We start from the raw sequence: 17,703 nt of genomic DNA, 5'->3' as shown, positions 1-17,703 counted from the left end.
GCATAAATGACTTTTAAGATGCTCAAGTCTTTTATCTGCTCTTCTATTATGTGTCATGTACTTTACGTTTTTATTCAATTTTATATCGCTTATAAAGAAAATTACGTCATATAATACAAATTACCAATGATAGGCGAGTATATATTTTAATTGACCAATGGTAAAATAAACACTGACCTTGTTTATTTTTATTGTATGACGTCAGGCACTAAAAGCTGCTTCGAGTCAAAGCCTAAATTCTGCTTTGACTAACAATTGAGCAAAGCCAACATCTTAACCTGTAGAAAAGTTTCACTTTTAAAATTAATATGTTAGCAATGGTTCACTCAACAATTTCGCACTTCTGTGCGAATTTATCAAATTTATAGTTATACGATATGGCATACACGATGTGCATATACTCGAAAATACCAATACTGGTGTACTAGGGTTTTTTATTTCAGCCTTCCTTCCATAAATTCTATATAATCTTTTTAAATTCTTATTAAAGAAATGTGTTTAAAACAGTTTCTAACATAAACATGACAAATATCAAGCTTCCTTGAATATTACACTTTTTTACGATAAAGTATAATCACCAAACCTTCGGTAACATACTAAAAATCACGCAACCTTATATACTTTTTAAAAATTATATACCTTTTTAAAATTGAAAACATGAACCACAAGCATTTTTGCCATGTGAATGAATGTAACTTTTTAATGCAAATTTCAATTATTTATATATTAAACTTTTTATATGAAACTTGGACTACAGGAAAAGTTATATAGCGCGCGTCAATTAGTGAAAGCAAAAAATTACTCAAAGAATTTGCCCATTTCATTTTTTACCAAAATTACCAGATTATTCATCATTGGTTTTAATTTAACGCAAAAAAAATATATTTGGTGATTTTCCTCAAAGTGTCCATCGAGCACTAAAACTCCCTTCTCCTTTTTTATAAAACAAATTCGAAAAAAGGGTAGATATTTTTTTTAAACAGAACCCTTAATAACACAGAGCCATGGAGAAAGTACAATTTTTAACGTCTTTAGTTTGGTGTGAGGGAACAATTTCACGAGAAAAAAATGAACACAGTAATAGTGTCTGACTGATTATGACGTAACAAAAAAAATTAGCCAATGAGAGGCCGTTATTGACCAATGGTAAAATTTATAGTGGCCTCTCATTGGCTATTTTTTTTTGTTACGTCATAATCAGTCAGACACTATTACTGTGTTCGAAAAAAACCTATTACACATTTTGCGCTGGAGACGAGTATTGGCATTTTGTTATGAAAAAATAGCAGCAAATTTTTAATAGTTATCATTCGAAGTTCTTCAAAATACTCTAGATCGATAGTAGGGTACATTTACCAACCGCCCCATTTACCAATTATTAAACTAGCGGATGCTCCCAACAGAATCTAGGGGCTCTGATCCCACAGGGGTAAGAAGAAGGCAGAAAACCCATTCCAAGGATTAAGTTTAAAAAATAAAGCCTAAAACCATCCTGGTAACTATGTGAACTTCACTAAAAAGGAGAACCTAATCAGTTCAGTAGTTTTTGAAATCTTAAGCTTAAGACAAAAAAAGCCTTACTACTTTATATAACAGGGTTATTGTAGTTTTAAGCTCCACAAAAGGCCAGAAAAAGGAAAGGGGGAAGAGGGAGCTATATGGGGCTAGGATTCTATCCCAAGTTCCGCGTTGCGTGTCATTTCACCTTTCATCAAACAAATTATTTTTTTTGGATAACATCTGAGAAACTCATTTAAGTTGATTCTAACATAACGACCTTAAAAATAACAAAACATTGTTTATCTTAAACTTTTATATTACATTGACTGTCTTACAGCTACATAGTTTTTAACATAACATAATTATTTACATTATAATCATAAAATAAGATAATATTATATTATATATAGGTCATGGAATGTAATATTAACAAATCATATTACAATATTTAATATTGAGAATCAGAATATTAAGCTTATAATCACAAGAATTTCAAGCTTAATATTTTCAATACAAAATAAAATCAAACATTAATATTATTAGTTTTTTATAAATATTGAATAAATTGAAAAATACTGCAATTATTAATCTACATGATGAAACCTTGGTATATGATCAGGATGAATGACAAGCTGGAGAACAAGTCTGCAAGCGCATTTGCCGCGTTTTGCTTATTCACTAGCGTGTTCAATGCCGCGCTGCAAATTATCAGGCAAGCGCAATGCCGCGTTGCAAATTGTTTCCAGTACAACAGAGGGTATTTACCGTGCGCTTAGCTACACTCATTGGCTTTAAAAAATCTTTATCATTTTTATAAAATGACTTTCAGAGGGAGAGAGATAGAATTTGTCTTTTCTTCACTTTAATACATTAAATATATTTCTATATAAGAACATATAGAATACAAAAATGTCTAGATTTAATTAAATGAAATCTGATGAAAGCTGTCACAAAATTTAGGGCAGCATTAGCAATGGTAGGAGATTTCATAAGAATAAATTTTAGCATTTAATTTTTCACAATACATAAAATATTCACTTACATGATTACTGTACATAAAATTGTATGTACAATTGTTTCAAGTTTGTACTTTTAAGTCATATCAATGGTGCAAGTTATAAATGGTCATTTTTTAATCATATATGCAGTACATATTGATAAAAAAAAACACTGCTTCAAATTGGTTTAGAAGTAGTGGGATGTCTATATCCTTTTAACATTGTTAACTTTAATTGCACGTGGATATTTGTACGTCCCGTACACACTCCTCACACTCTACATAGCAGCACCAGTGAAACTTGCATTTACATCTCTCCTTCCTTCTCTCTCTTCTGGTTGTGTAGCCGCGGTTACAGCACAATAAATCACATCCGTCAATACCCTTAGACGTCTGAAAAAAATAATAGAAGTTATGTTTTCATCAAAATTAAGTTTCCATTAAAAAAATCTGATTCATAAATCTACTTTAAAGGTCAGCAAAGTTCAAATACATTTTTGTGTATGTCTTTGTGTGTGTTTTATTCTGGAATGAGAGAATTCTAAAGTATGTAGAAAATTTGATTTCTTAACTTTGTTTAAACCAAGCACCTTCTTTAAACTTATTTTTAGACTTTAAATTTTTCACTTAATATTAATAAATATCGAGTAAACCATTGTATGCATAAGCCATACATTACTTTATAAATAAATAAATTTCTTGAGAAACATAATTTTAAAAACTGAATCAAAAGCTATTGGATGGGGTAAATGTTTTAAGCCATGATCCTTCTAAGTCTGTGGTCATTATAGGCCCACAAGTAAATTCTTTTCTCAGTCAAATAATGTCATTTATTTCTGGTTTTAGTGGATTCTTCTTCTTTTCAAGGGACATTCATGCTTAAATTTTGTGAAATAACTTGAAAAAATGAGAAACTTACCGGATTGCATTCTCGTCCTTTGGTACCAAGACTGCCACGCATGAAGTCAGTCTCGCAGTAGTCGGGGGAGGTCACCAGGTACACGAGGTCAGTGTCGGCGTGGGGCCTGAACCTGTGGTACTTGGGCTGCAGCATCCGCCGTCCGTTCTTGCGCTTCTGCTTCACCTCGTGGGCGCCGTCGAACTTTTCCTTCAACATGGCTCCGATCTAGAAATAAAAAATATTAAATTCAAAATTTTATTTTATTAAAGTGTCCCTTGTTTTTTAGTTTTGGTTAGAATTTTGTTTAAACGAAGCCTTTACTTGACCAGGAAACAAGTAAATTTGCAGCTTTTGTGGGTTATTTTGCGGCTAACAGTTCCTCATTTTCATCACTTTTTTGGTAGAGGAAGGAGGAGGGGGAGGGGGGGGGGGTTGGAAAAATCTAGAAGTAAATTTTCAGTAGAATTGAAATCTATTATCAAAAGGCAATATAAGAGTAATTTAGAGGAGAGGGGGAAGGGTCTGTTTTGAAAAGAACTGCACCTTAATTATTGACATTTTAGCCCCTAAAAGGTTAAATAAAAGGTCAATTGTTTATTGTCTTTTAATGCAATAGAATTTTAAATGCGAAATTAAGGATTTAAGTAATAGGAATTAGAAGGAGTAAAAAGTTAGTTTATGGATCTTTATGGGTGGTTCTGTGTAATGTTAGTGTGTGTGTGTGTGTGTCTGCGTGTGAGCCCAGCGAAGCAAGTGTAAGTTACTGTGACTAAATTTTCAATTCATAAATATATTTTCAACTTTCAATAGAACTGTATTGAAATATCAAATACTGCAAAAAGCGCACATGTTAAAAGAATTAATAAAAATCATTTATTTTTATTTACTTTTAAAATAACTAGGGGCTGCGCCCCTAGCATCTAGGGGCCCTATATTTCCAAAGTGATATGAAATGCAAAAATAGTTTAAGTTATCCAAGGACCTATAAGAATCTTCATTAGAAAGAAGAACCATATCAGTTAACAGGTTAGCGAAATCCTTTGCGTAAGACAAAAAAGCTTCCTATGACTTATATTCTTTTCGTAATTACGATACTAGTATGAAAGACGCCCCCTGATTACGACAATTGAAAATGGCCCCCCCCCCCCTTGGCTACGCTACTATTGGTGACAACCATTCTGCTAATTCACACCAGGAACATAAAATGTGAATAGGGGGGGGGGGGGGGGAAGGGGTACACACACCACCCACGGAGACCTATACATTACACACACCCAAAAAAGTCTATAACTTTTACTAATGTTCAATAGTAACTTATCCCCCCCCCCCCCACCCCCTACACATTAAGGAAACACAAAAAATAGCCATTTTTCTTGTTACCCCTTTCCACTCCCTTAATAAGAGGAGATTGGGATGTTAAAAAAAAAACTAATTGTATTTGGGACAGTATTGACAGCAATGTTTAGGTGTATAATTAGTTAAACAGTTAAAAATCCTAATCAAGTCTTTACAAAATCTTTTTTTTAGAAAATAAAAAAAATTTGTCTTTCTCACCCCCTGGTAGCACAAACACTTTCTTACCCTAATTAGGATACTGTAAAGAAGTAAAGTAGTAAGGATTTTTTGTCTGAAGCTTGAGATCTCAATAACTACTGACCTGATTGGGTTCTAATTTTTAGGTAAGCTTTAACCAGGTCCTGTGATTGTTTTAGGCTATTTCATTGATAGATTTGAGTTTAGGGATAGTTTTGAGCTATTTTTCTTGCCCCTCTTTGCCACTTTGAATACAGAACCCCTTAATGCTAGGGGAGTAGCCGCTAGTATTTGATATATTATTATTCCCTGCTCTAATTTGAAATTGTAAAACTTACCATTCTAAATGAAGCCAAGGATCTCCAACAAGTTTTAAGTTCACAGGACCCGCTAACTCCATGACATTTGCATTCAACTTTCATATTCTTCTCCAATAACTAAAATAAAATAAAATTAAATATAAAAAATGCAAATATAAAAATATGCATATGATAATGTATAAAAATTTACAATTTGTGCCTCGTCCTAAAAGTTTAAGTGTTGAAAACTAAGCTGCACATTTGTTTGGATTTTCTTTTTAAAATTACAGTGATATAGAGCCCGGTCGAGTTGTAAATATTTATCATAATTTTCATCTCCTTTATAGGGGTCTAGGACAGGGGTGCTGCATCCCTGGGAAATTGAACAAATTTTGCATTTCATTAAAATGTTGAGCTGGAAAAGTTTTGATTGGAAAACTGTCAGTCAGATTATTTCAGATTCTTTCAACTTTTCATTAGATTTTTTATTAAAATTTCAAGATAAAATTCCCCCAAAAAGTGTACTATAATGAAGATAAACAATTCATGACTTATTTCTTACACCTTATTTGAGAATTCTAAAATGTGTCATTGGACTTGTCACAAAATTTGAGATCATAAGGATCATTTTTTAAAACCTTTGTTTTGAGTAAAAAGAAGAGTTGAAAACAATGTTTTATTTCACATCAAAATTTGTCCTTAAAATTGTAGAATTCAAGAAGTAGAAAGAATAAAAACTATTGTTATTCAAATCAGTTTGATTTCCTACAAAATTGTGTTCTATAATTTAACATTAAGTGCAATAAAAGTGCTTCTTTATTATGTGGCCTGGGTCTACAAATGGTTTTTCTGTCACATTTATGAGGCAAGGACAGGATGGTGGCAGGGATCTAAAGGGTGATATACATCCCCAGTGATTATAAACAAACTTAACCCTTCTGTAGTTTATAATTAGTGTTTGAAATGTTTGGACACTCAACTTAATGAACCAACCAATAGAAATTGAATAAAAGTCCCCAAAGTTGTTATCCAACTAATAAGAAAACGTAATTAAAAAAACTTTGGGGACAAGTTTAATAAACAGTCCATTGTCCCCTCCCTGCTTGGGATAATGGTGATATTTTCTTACAATATTTTTGTTGTTGTTACTTATCTATATTATAGAATGTCTTACTATTTCTATGATTGTGTGTGTGTGTGTGTGTGTGTGTGTGAGTGTGTGTGTATGTTGGACCCATATACACAGCCATTATATTGTGCTTTTAGATCCTAAGTGCTTAGCTAATACACAAGTGATGGCACATTCCAGAACAAGGGAATGGGGGGGGGGGAGGATTTGACAGCCCCCCTCTCATAAGACACTAGGATCATAGAGGAAGAGAGTGGAGGGAATATGTCAAGTAGGGGGGAAATAATATGAAAAATAAAATATGGAGGGGGGGTGAATTGGGGAAAAATTGGGCGGAGGAAAATGACAACTGTGAAGACAGGCAGACAATACATGAGAGTATTGTACCAGGCTAATATACAAGTCAGCGTATTCAGGGGAGGAGAAATGGGAAAGGCTATCAAATTTTTTATATGAAGATTTACAGAGTGTCTGGAAAGATCAGCCGTGTGACGTCATAAAATGAGGGATGAGAGGAGAAGTGGGAAGGGGAAACCCCTAAAAAAAAGATGGATTTAGACGTATTTTTATGACGTCAGACGGCTAATTTTTTCAGACACTTTGTAAAGCTACTTTAATATACACAACAACGCAAAAATCATAAAAATATAGATAGTCTAAAAAGCATATATATAAACAGACATATATTATGATAAAATAGAAAAAGTTTTATTGTTAATATTGGATGTGGAAGTACTTATTCATTTTTATAGTTTGACCACTCTACAAAACTTTACCCAATTATTAACCTACAAAAAGTTATAAAGAACAATATGAAACATAAACATTTTCTTATTTTCTTACATTATTATGATAGAAGCTCAACTTTTAATAATTCTTATTATACCTATGCTCGTCTTGATAAAATCTTGTTTATTTCATGCGTTTTCTTACTAAACAATACTAAAATTTTACGATTTTTTTGTAAAATATAAAATTTTACTTCCTTTAATTTTTTGGTTGATTTTTTCAAGGATGACAATATCCATTTAGTCGAAGAAAACATCACAAGAAATTATAGATATTTCAGTCGTCTAGCTTAAATAAATCCAATTTAGCTCATGGCATTTCGTACTGACAGACAAGGTAAGGTAAATAGTAACTTTGCTAAAAAAACATAACATTTTTATGAATAAAGATGTTTAAATTGATAGGATAATACATCAAATTAAACTGAATTTAAACGCCACTGTAAAGTTCCGAATATTTGCCTACCACCCCACCCCAGCCCAACTATAGAGCAACATGTAGAGAACAAAATGCTCCTATTGTCATTATTAAGATGGATATCGTGTTCACTGATTTGGTGGAATTTAATAAATTCATTCACTTGTATATGTGCATGTACCCGATATAAATAGGGTACGTCCAAACGTCCGTCACTACGTCATTTTCTATCAATCCATATCAATTATGAAGTTTTAATTAAACTCCAAAAACCCAGAATAAAACATATTCAACCGTTGTAAAGTTATACCAACAACAAAAAGACATACAAACATCGAAGACGAAGAAAGTCCCTCAAAAAATCAGCATCTTATGTCATGAAAACGAGGGATTATCCATCTCTTTTTTAGGCGTTTTCTTTCCCACTCCTCCTCTCCTCGTCCCTCATTTTTATGACTTCATTGAGGGACTTTCTTCGTCTTCCAAACATCCCATTTGTTAAATAAAGATATCTCAAGTAAGGTGTAGAATATTTTGGTCCATTAAAATTATAGCTCCCAGCTATACATGCTTATATTAACTCATTACTTTTTATTTTACTAGCAGTCACGCCCCTTACATCTAGGGGCTCTATATTCGGAGGGATAGGGAGGGTTGCATAAAAATAGTCTAAAACCCAAGCATTAAATCTAAAAATAAACTAGCATTAAACCATCCCCTATGTGAAGGTGCCACAAAAATAGATAACTCAATCGGTTCAGTAGATATTGAAATATTAAAATGTTTTAGGTCATTTGAAAACTTAATACTTCGTAAATATATTTAATTATATTACTTTATGAGTAATACTTTTTGGTGGAAGCTTTTACTAAATAATTCACTAATTACCCCGAGGGGAAGAGCGTGAATACTTGAGCACCTAACCAGACCAGATTAAGTGTTTCAAAAATACCTCCGGGTGTGATAAAAAAAACTTTTGCCCTACCCTTTTAAACAACATTCTAGAATTATATTTGCCCCCCTCCCTCAAAAATATATTGATAGGGCGAACACATGTAGTATACGAGTCAAAAAAAAAGTTCTAAAAGAGACATAATTTACTAAAAGGGTATAATTTAGTCACCAGCCCCGGGGCTTTTTATATATGTATAGGTTGATGAAGAATCACCCTGTACACCAAATATACCAACCTAGCTTTAGAAAATTTGCACCTTTGCGGGGCGTTTTAACGTGTTGTATCGCTATTAGTCTCTCTCTAACATATAATTATCCTCAAAAATTCAGACCATTTCATTTCAATAGAGATGTTTGGGGGGAGGGGGTAAAAAGTTTGAAAAACAATGGGGGGGGGGGTCGTAGAGGGGAGGTGGGGGAATTCGCCCACCCACCCTCATCAGCTAGAAAAAAATGGTCGCACCCACACAGAGTTTCATCCCTCCAGGATATTAAAAAGAAAATTAATACTGAAAAATTGATTTTAACCACGACATGCCAAAAAGGGTTTTAAATATCTTAAATCTCCCCCCTTGCCATCTTAACATAAACAATTATAGTTTATTGTATGAAATGACACTTTCATTTGATTCTCACATATGATAGAATGTTGATTGATATGGCATCAGTGAGTAGTAGCAGCCAGAGAGAGAGGGGACAATGGGCTGTTTATTACACTAGTCCCCAAATTTTCTTACTCGTTGGCTTACTAACTTTGGGGACTTTGGTAAATTTTGATTGATTGATTAAGAGTGTTAAAACGTTTCAACCACATTTTTAATCTACAGAAGGGGTGATTTTGTGGATCATCATTGGGACGACATCAATTTATCGGCCATTGTCTTATCCCTTTAGATCCCTGATTAGCAGGGGTATAGCTCCATATGGATAAACATGTTAAGTAAACTATCACAGTAGGACGTACAACTTTCAAAGGGAAATATGAAGAAATCTCATAAATTGTGTTTCATCAATTGATTTAATAAAAACTGTTTTCAATAGAAGCTCAACTATGACCCCGTGAAGGTTTTGAGCTATTTTTTGTAATAGTATGTCAATTCTAAATCTAAAATAAAGCAAGGAAAAATGACTAAAACTCTAATATTTATAATTTTACTTTTTGGAACTTTTGCAGCTTTATTGAAACAACCCATTTTAATTTCAATGATTTCTATTCCTTATATATAAATAATCTAAGATTTAGGATAAATTGAAAATATGTTGTTTCCTTAAAAGAAACCAGAAATCTGAAGCTATAAATAGACAGACGGACAGACTTCATCTAACTTTGTATTTTACAAATATGTCAACTTGTATACTAGGAAAAACAGAGTAAGTATTTATGTCATACTCTCAAGTGTTTTCATAAATATACTTCACTTAGACAAACCAATATATATCAATTTTATATAAAAATAGATAAATAATAATATAAATATATATGTAGATATTTATCTTCAGAATATAGTTGACTTTTAAACAAAATTAGAATAATTTGTTCAAATTCTTCAAGAAAAAATATTTTTTTGTACTGACGTGAAATTAATTGAGCTTTTACATGAAATTATTTATCTTTTTAATAATATATTTGTGTGTGTGTGTGTATGTGTGTGTGTGTGTGTGTAGGTATGTGTGTGGTCTAAAGGAATATTTTTTATCGGCATCTTAGAATTAATTGTCAAACAATTAAATTTTATATCAATAGTTATAATTTTTTACCTGCAATTTGTTCAAAAAAAAACTGTTCTCAGTTATGTTAATTATATTGAATGACCAAAGTTTGTTTGCAACGCCTTTAGGATGATTTTGTGTGTGTGTGTGTGTGTGTGTATGTGGGCAATTGAAAACAATATCTCTATTTTGAATTATAGGGAGGAAACGTTTATTTCTCATTTAAAATAGCCCGGGTCTAAAATATTTTAGGTTGATTAGATACTGGATATATCTAACTAGATGGTCAATCAGACAAAATACTCGGATCATGTTACTATTAAGTTAAGTGCTTAACCTAATACTCTGCGCACTTAAAAAGGAATTTCTAGCAGACAATGATTTTTGTTTATTTGGTCACAAATGATTCAATCCCATAGAGTGAGCGACGCAAATTTTTGACTAATTAATTCCCCTAAGCCTGTATATATTTTCTTCATTCATTGATTGTAGTTTTTATTGATGCCAAAAAATCATCAGTGGAAAATAGCTCTAAAATTTTGAGTCAGGCTAGTTCCTCCCCCCCCCCCTTTCTCTCATTATCATAATTAAATTTGGTTAAATGTGAAAGCCCAGAAAATTGTGTGAAACCTGCACATAGGATTGCAAATGATATAATTGGGCTACCACACGCCCTACCCCCTCCCCATTTTCTACAACATTAACTGCCTATGAGAAGGAAAGGTATGATCCTGTAAAAACCTCTAGACCACAAAAGGTAACCACCTCTAATCAAGTTATAGGACCAAAGCAGGGTTTCCAAACTTTTTAAAGTCAATTTCATTTATTTTTTTTTAATAACTGAAAACAATACATTTTTTCTGCATTATTTTGCAATATTTAAAGTTCAAGCAAAATATTTTTTTCTGTGTCCCATTTCAAAAATATCACTGACTTTTTGTGTTGGTAACCCTGAATTTTGTTTGAAATAACCCAAAAACTATGAATCCTTGTCATCTTTAACGAACCATTTTTTGACAGGGCTAACAAATATTTTGGTTTCTACACAACATGATAAATTTTTTCACGATTCTTATGATTTGTATTTTAATTTAATATTAGTTTTATTTAAATTAATTTTTAATACTCTATTTAACTCATAAATTTAAGCTCTTTTGTAGATTTTTTTTAATGTTTCTTAAATATTTTAATAAGATGCTTTAAAACGCCTAAAAGTGGGTTGTTTTTAATTAATATGGTAATACTGAATTCCCCCCTTCTAGTATGTCAGTTAATAAAAGTCATAAAGCCCAGATATTTGGCGTTAATATCTCCGCCCTGGGCATAAATTCACCCCTGGTCCGGATGGACAAATTACGAGGAGAAAAAAAGAAGTTTAATAATTCCCCCCCCCCCAAAATAAAAAAATATATATATTTCTCTAAAGATATATTTTGTAAAAGCAACATTTTTTTCAGAATAAAAAAGTTACTTTGAAAAATTGTCTCCAAAGACCTAAAGTGAATCCCATTAATTACGTCTCAGAGAAAATTCACACTAACACACACCCACAAAATTAAACACACACATACTTACACCCACACACACGCACCCACCCACCCACACACACACGCACATGGGTAATTAAGAATTATGTTATTAATGATCATTAGGTAAACTCTCTTTCTATCTAATGAATGGTTTATATTGTGGCTTGAGGTAATAATTTACAATTAAAGTTTCTTAATTTTTATTTTTGTTGCTTAACCTTTAGTGACAAAATACATAAAAATTAAGGTCTCATTATAATCTAGAGTCAGTGAAAATAGAATAAAAGGTTTTAATAGAAGCTTTTTATAGTCCCTGTAAAAATGACGTCACACAGGTCTACCAATGGTCAATTGGAATGTATACTACTGGCCTACCATTAGTAATTTAGTATGAGTATTAGCCTATCATTGGTCATTTGTATTGTATGACGTCATTTATTACAGGCACAACATACATCTTCGTTTTTTTTACCTTTCTGCCAGCCTCGTTGTTGTGAAGGTTCATGAGAGGGATGGGGTTCTTGGGATTCTTCCTGCTCTTGCGCCTGTCCTGGGCGTCCACAAAGGTTCTGGAGAAGGTCACACCAAAGTCCACGTTGTCAGAACAGCCAGACCACTGAACAATAAACATTATCAAAATGTTATTCCACGCCAATACATTAAAAATTTAAAAATATGCTGATTTAAAATCTATGAAACTTTTCTTTACCTGGAATCCTTCTGGAGACATGCCTCTGAGTGACCTGTCACAACCACAGTTCTCCAGCTCTCCGCTGGAACACGACCTCGTGACTGCATGGGCCACACCCGCACTGGATATAGCATGCACAAAGCTTGCCTCTCTTGTACCCGGTGACACCACTGGGTAGGGACCCAGGGCTGCTGCCCACTTGCTTTTGTTCTTGTTCTTAGCCCTCAACTCCTTCTCAACCTTCTTGACGAGATCATTGGTGTCGGCGGTCTCAACGTTGACTGTGCTGTTCAGAGGCACCTCGTTGGTAACAGTGTTCAGATCCGTGGAAAGAAGCGTTTCAGTGTTTCGGCGATCTACAAAAAAGGACACAAAAGTCAAATGCAAATAAATAAAGAATTTTGATAATAAGGATTATAAAATTAAAGAAAGCGCGAAATATAATAAAACAATGACCTGGATTAACTCCAGCGGTCAACTTCATTATTACCCCCCCCCCTCTCCCCCTTCCCTCCCTCCCTTCTCTCTCCATCAGGTGGGAACTAAATTATCTTGGGAACTAGATTAAGAAAGAAGAACCTATAATTAAGTGTGTGTGTGTGGGTGCAAGGAGGGTCATCAAAAAATAATTGAGAAAATAATTATTATTACTATAGAGTTCATAAATCACCTGGAAAATTTGTATTTCTGATTAGAGGTGTCAAACATAAAAAGAAATTGTAAGGGGGTGTAGAAATAAAAAAAAGGAGGTCAACTCTAAAAATTATAAATTTTATTTAGGTTGAATGAATACTGAATAGTTATTTATCGCATCGTATCACAAAAACCTTTCCGCGGACATATGTACAAGTATAAGATTAGCACGGGCTAACAAAACTGGTTTTAATATTATGATTATACATTTTTATATTTGTAGAAAACTGGATAAAATACGATACGATACATGATTTTTCAGTATAAATTAGAACTGGTTCTAATCCAGCGGATATTAATCGGTTTCGAAGCCATGCTGGAAATATAATTTAATTTTCAATTTATAAATGGTTGACTTTTAACGATATTTTCTTCTAGAATTAGGTCCCTGTTCTGTGTCACCTCAACTTTAGAAGAAGCGTGAACAATCTTTAATTAACTAAAATTGGACCTCCGCACAAAAATATTTCCGGAAAGAGTGGGTGGGAGGGACATTTTAATTAAAGGGATTTAAAGCGAGGGGGGAAGAGAGAGGGTGGAATTGTAGATTATCAACAGAAGAGTTAGATTGTAAAATGGAATTAGGCTAATCAATAATAAACAATGGATAGAAACATACAAAATTCAAATTATTTCTTTGTTCTCATAGTTAAGACTCTAGGGGCACTTAGGGTTGGAGGGGGAAAAGTCGACATAATTCCATTTTAAATTTAAGTTTCAAAAGAGTAAAAAAAGTAACTTTTAGGGGAGGGGAGTAACCCTCCCCAAAAATAGTTTAAAACTTTTCCAGGACATATAAGAAGCTTCACTGTAAAGGAGAACAATATCGGTTCAGCGGTTAACGAGATCCTTCAGAACAGACAAAAAACGCTTACTACTTTTTATAATAGGAGGATAGGATTATTATTTAAGGAACACAGTAATTTTGAAACTTGTATGTTTTCAAAATGTTTTTTACAAATAAAGTGAACAATGTGCATAAATGTATATATATGGGGATTATACCCGTGTATTCGTGTCCAAACTTCCGTTAATAATACTTTTTGTCATACCACCCCCTCCCCCTCTCCCCAATAATACTTATAATATCTCTTTTTGATAATGCATCTCTCCCCCTTGCTTACCCAGTATTTTTAGTAGCGTAGCTACTTTATGATTAGATTATATACTCGTCTGTCTGTTAAACTCTATTAATGTAAAGTCTAATTTTTTGTAATAATATATAGCATATTTTTTTATAACTAGACTGCTTATTGAATGCTTTCTAGCTGCTTTAATAATAATACAAAAGAGTAGTTCTGTGCGCTAGATAAATAAAATTTCATCCTAGTCGTGCTACTTTTGGACGAATTGGTTCTTGTTATTTTATGTTACTGATAAGATCTTTAGTTTAACCTTATGAAGTGAAGCATAATAAGATCAGTAGCATATTAATATTATATTCATAATAATAACATCATTGTATGCTTTATATTATCAGTAGCGGTTGCGCTCCTAGCATCTAGGGGCTTTGTATTCTTAGGGGTAAGGAAAGTAGGAAAATAGCCAAAACCAAACTTAGATATAAAGTTAAATAGCCTATATATAAGAAGCATCCATATAATGCAGAACTCAATCAGTTCAGTAGTTTTCGAAATTTTAAGCTACAGACAAAAACCTTACTACTTTTTGTTGCTACTGAAGTATTCACCAAGAAATGAAAAATAATCTAAGTTATTTTAAAAAATTAAAATTACTTCAATGGGATTTTTTAAAATCTAAATAAAAAGAAAATGTTAATTTTCTAAAAGTTGTTGTATTTATCTGTATCTAATTAGTTCTTCTTTTATGGCAAATTTACATTTTCTGATAATGATCCAATTTTAGGACGTGACGATTAAATACTTAAAAATGCACTAAATGAATAAAAAAACAGTATCCTTTTTTTTACCAAATATGACAGTTGAAACTTTTTTAAATGTCTATCAAATTTATGTGAAAATGTCAATTAAAATGAGGGTTGGAATTCCAAAAAAAGATACCTAAGCCCTTTCCCAAAAATGATCTGCTAATTTTTATCAGGAATTAAAAATCAGTTTTTAGATAAATTAATAAGTTATAGGAAAAATGTATTTTTGATTTTTGAAGTTATTTAAATCTAAGTTAACTCAGCGGGCATAATCCTCATAAAAATATTTTTTAATTGTTTTTACAAATACTGGCAGGAACATTTGAATTAAGTAAATTAAACTTACAGGATTAATCACATTCTTTAATTATTTATATTTAACTTTTTAATCCCTTGAAAAAAATTTTTTATTATTTAGATTAAACTTTCATAAATGTGTAAATGAGATTGAAACATAAATATAATGTAGGTAGACCTATCTTCTTTTTCTTTAATAATAAATCAAAATCAATAAATGACAAAATTGTGATAACAGAATAAAATTATATTTTTTCCTGTATAACACACAATGGAACTCAATTAATTGGGGGAAGGAAAGTAGAATTTTGGTTGATGATGAATAAAAAATAATGGTAAATGAAGTGTTAATTACCTGAGAACTATGGCTATTATTATATATTGATCAAAATATAAATGTGTGTGTGTGTGTATGTGTGTGTGTGTGTATGTGTGTGTGTGTATGTGTGTGTATCTGATCTATGATGCCTTTATTCCAATTATTTTTTTCGCATATTAAATCAATAATAATAAAGTTGGTTAACTTTCCACTAAAAAAAAGTTCTTAAATTTTAATATATTTAATAGTGCATCTACTCTATGGTTAGGGCAAGACTGTACGTTCATCACTTGAATATGTCCTAATAAATAAGTTATATAACAAAGTATCATATTAATTGCTTTATTTTTTTAAACATTTTTTTAAAAAAAACATTCCCATATAAACAACCCCTTAAATAGTGGATGTAAATATTCATTTATTTCCCTGGTATCTCATTTATATCCCTGGTATGATTTTAGAAGATTTTTAATTTTTTTTGGAAGATTTTAGAATTTTTATTAATTACTAAAAGAAAGAAAAATTATACCAGGGAAATAAATGAAATTTAAAAACCAAAATCAAACCACATTTTACTAGCATAAAAATGAGTTTTTGTTTAAATGAGAATGATATTCCTGTCCAGTTTTTTGTTTAGGAATGAATATGGACCGATAGGTCATCATTTATTCACGAGGGTAAGAAATATTCATTCCTAAACAAAAAACTGGACAGGAATACCCCATTGTTACATATTAATTCAATAGGGATAATTACCGAAGGGTATTTAACCTAGAATTGTGCTTAATTTACCTTTGCTGTCTATATAATACATGGTTATAATTATGCATAGATAGTCAATAATATAACACAATCCTTACTTCCGTCCACGTTGGGGGGGGGGGGGGGGAGGGGACATCAGGCAGATTTGAAGAGGCGTAGACAGGTGGGAAAAGGAAGGGCATAGTAAATGGTACAATTATAACACTCTACATTAACATCAGGGGGTTCCAATTAGGGGAGGTTGGAGGGGAGGGGGGATGGCAAGGGGGTGAATATTGGCCAGCTCTATAGTTAACCAAAAATAGATATGAAAATAATGATCTAAATTACAGGCTGGACAGATAAACTGGATCTGTTGTAAACAGGACAACAACAGTCATGTCCTGACACGCCCACTGGACACAAACAGATATCCCAGACAAGGTTTATTTACTCAAGGTTGAAAATTTTGTACAATACCAAAAATATAATATAATGTTCCTTCTTAGATTCCTTATTTTTAAGCTACAATAATAATTATGACCTAACTGACCAATATTAGTAATCATGAATTTTATGAAATATTTTTATTAAAACATAATACTCAAACATTTATGTAAATTATCCGTGACATAAAAATTCTTTTAAAAAGTATTCGTTTTTAAAGGTGGAAGTTGCAGGACTCAAACACTTTAATTTGGGGGTTTCAATGAAAACAGACCCAATAATTATCCTAAATATCTTTCCAAATAAACTCAAAGTTTCGTCCCATAATAGGAAAGAAGCACCGGCCTTTATTAACAGGGATCTAAAGGGATAAGACAATGGCACATAAATCCCCAGTGATAATAAAGAAAGTTAACTCTTTTGTAGGTTATAATAAGGGGTTGAAACGTTTGGACACTCAACTTATTAAACTAACTAATAGAAAATCAATAAAAGTTGTTAAGCCAACGAATAAGAAACGTTATTATAAAACTTTGGGGACCAGTGTAATAAACAGTCCAATGTCCCCTCCCTCCCTGTTTATACTCTAAATAATGGTCAAAAATAATTTTTGCTTTAAAATTTATAAAATAATAAAAAAAGAAATTTTAGGTAGACACATGTTCAAATTAAAACTTTATTATATCTAAAAAGCTTTTGACCATAAGTAGCCAACCAAAAAAAATAATTATTTTGCTAAAATTTTAGAAATCTGACCAAAATACCTACATTATATTGAATTTAAGTAGCTTTGAATTGAATTAAGCAGCCTGCAGGGGTCCATATGATAATGATAAATTTGTACCTTGTAAGTTTTCAATAATAATAAT

At 32.1% G+C, this 17,703-nt stretch overlaps 1 protein-coding gene across 1 annotated transcript in view; it reads right to left on the bottom strand.

The window, feature by feature from the left end:
• Positions 1-1,798: 1,798 nt before the first annotated feature.
• The window catches only part of LOC145317491 (protein Wnt-4-like), a 42,673-nt gene continuing 26,768 nt past the window's right edge, over positions 1,799-17,703 (bottom strand). The window contains exons 4-8 of the mRNA XM_080158597.1: positions 12,468-12,805; positions 12,231-12,374; positions 5,270-5,368; positions 3,417-3,623; positions 1,799-2,890 (exon numbers count right to left, since the gene is read on the bottom strand). Of these exons, the coding sequence (XP_080014723.1) occupies positions 2,729-2,890; positions 3,417-3,623; positions 5,270-5,368; positions 12,231-12,374; positions 12,468-12,805 (950 nt within the window). The 3' untranslated portion in view covers positions 1,799-2,728. The remainder of the gene's footprint in view (positions 2,891-3,416; positions 3,624-5,269; positions 5,369-12,230; positions 12,375-12,467; positions 12,806-17,703) is intronic.

The sequence above is a fragment of the Acartia tonsa genome, chromosome 4, assembly GCF_053477335.1.
Source record: "Acartia tonsa isolate MP-2025a chromosome 4, ASM5347733v1, whole genome shotgun sequence".
Lineage (NCBI taxonomy): Eukaryota > Metazoa > Arthropoda > Copepoda > Calanoida > Acartiidae > Acartia > Acartia tonsa.
Note: the sequence above shows the minus strand (reverse complement) of the source record. Positions and strands in the feature narration are given on the sequence as shown.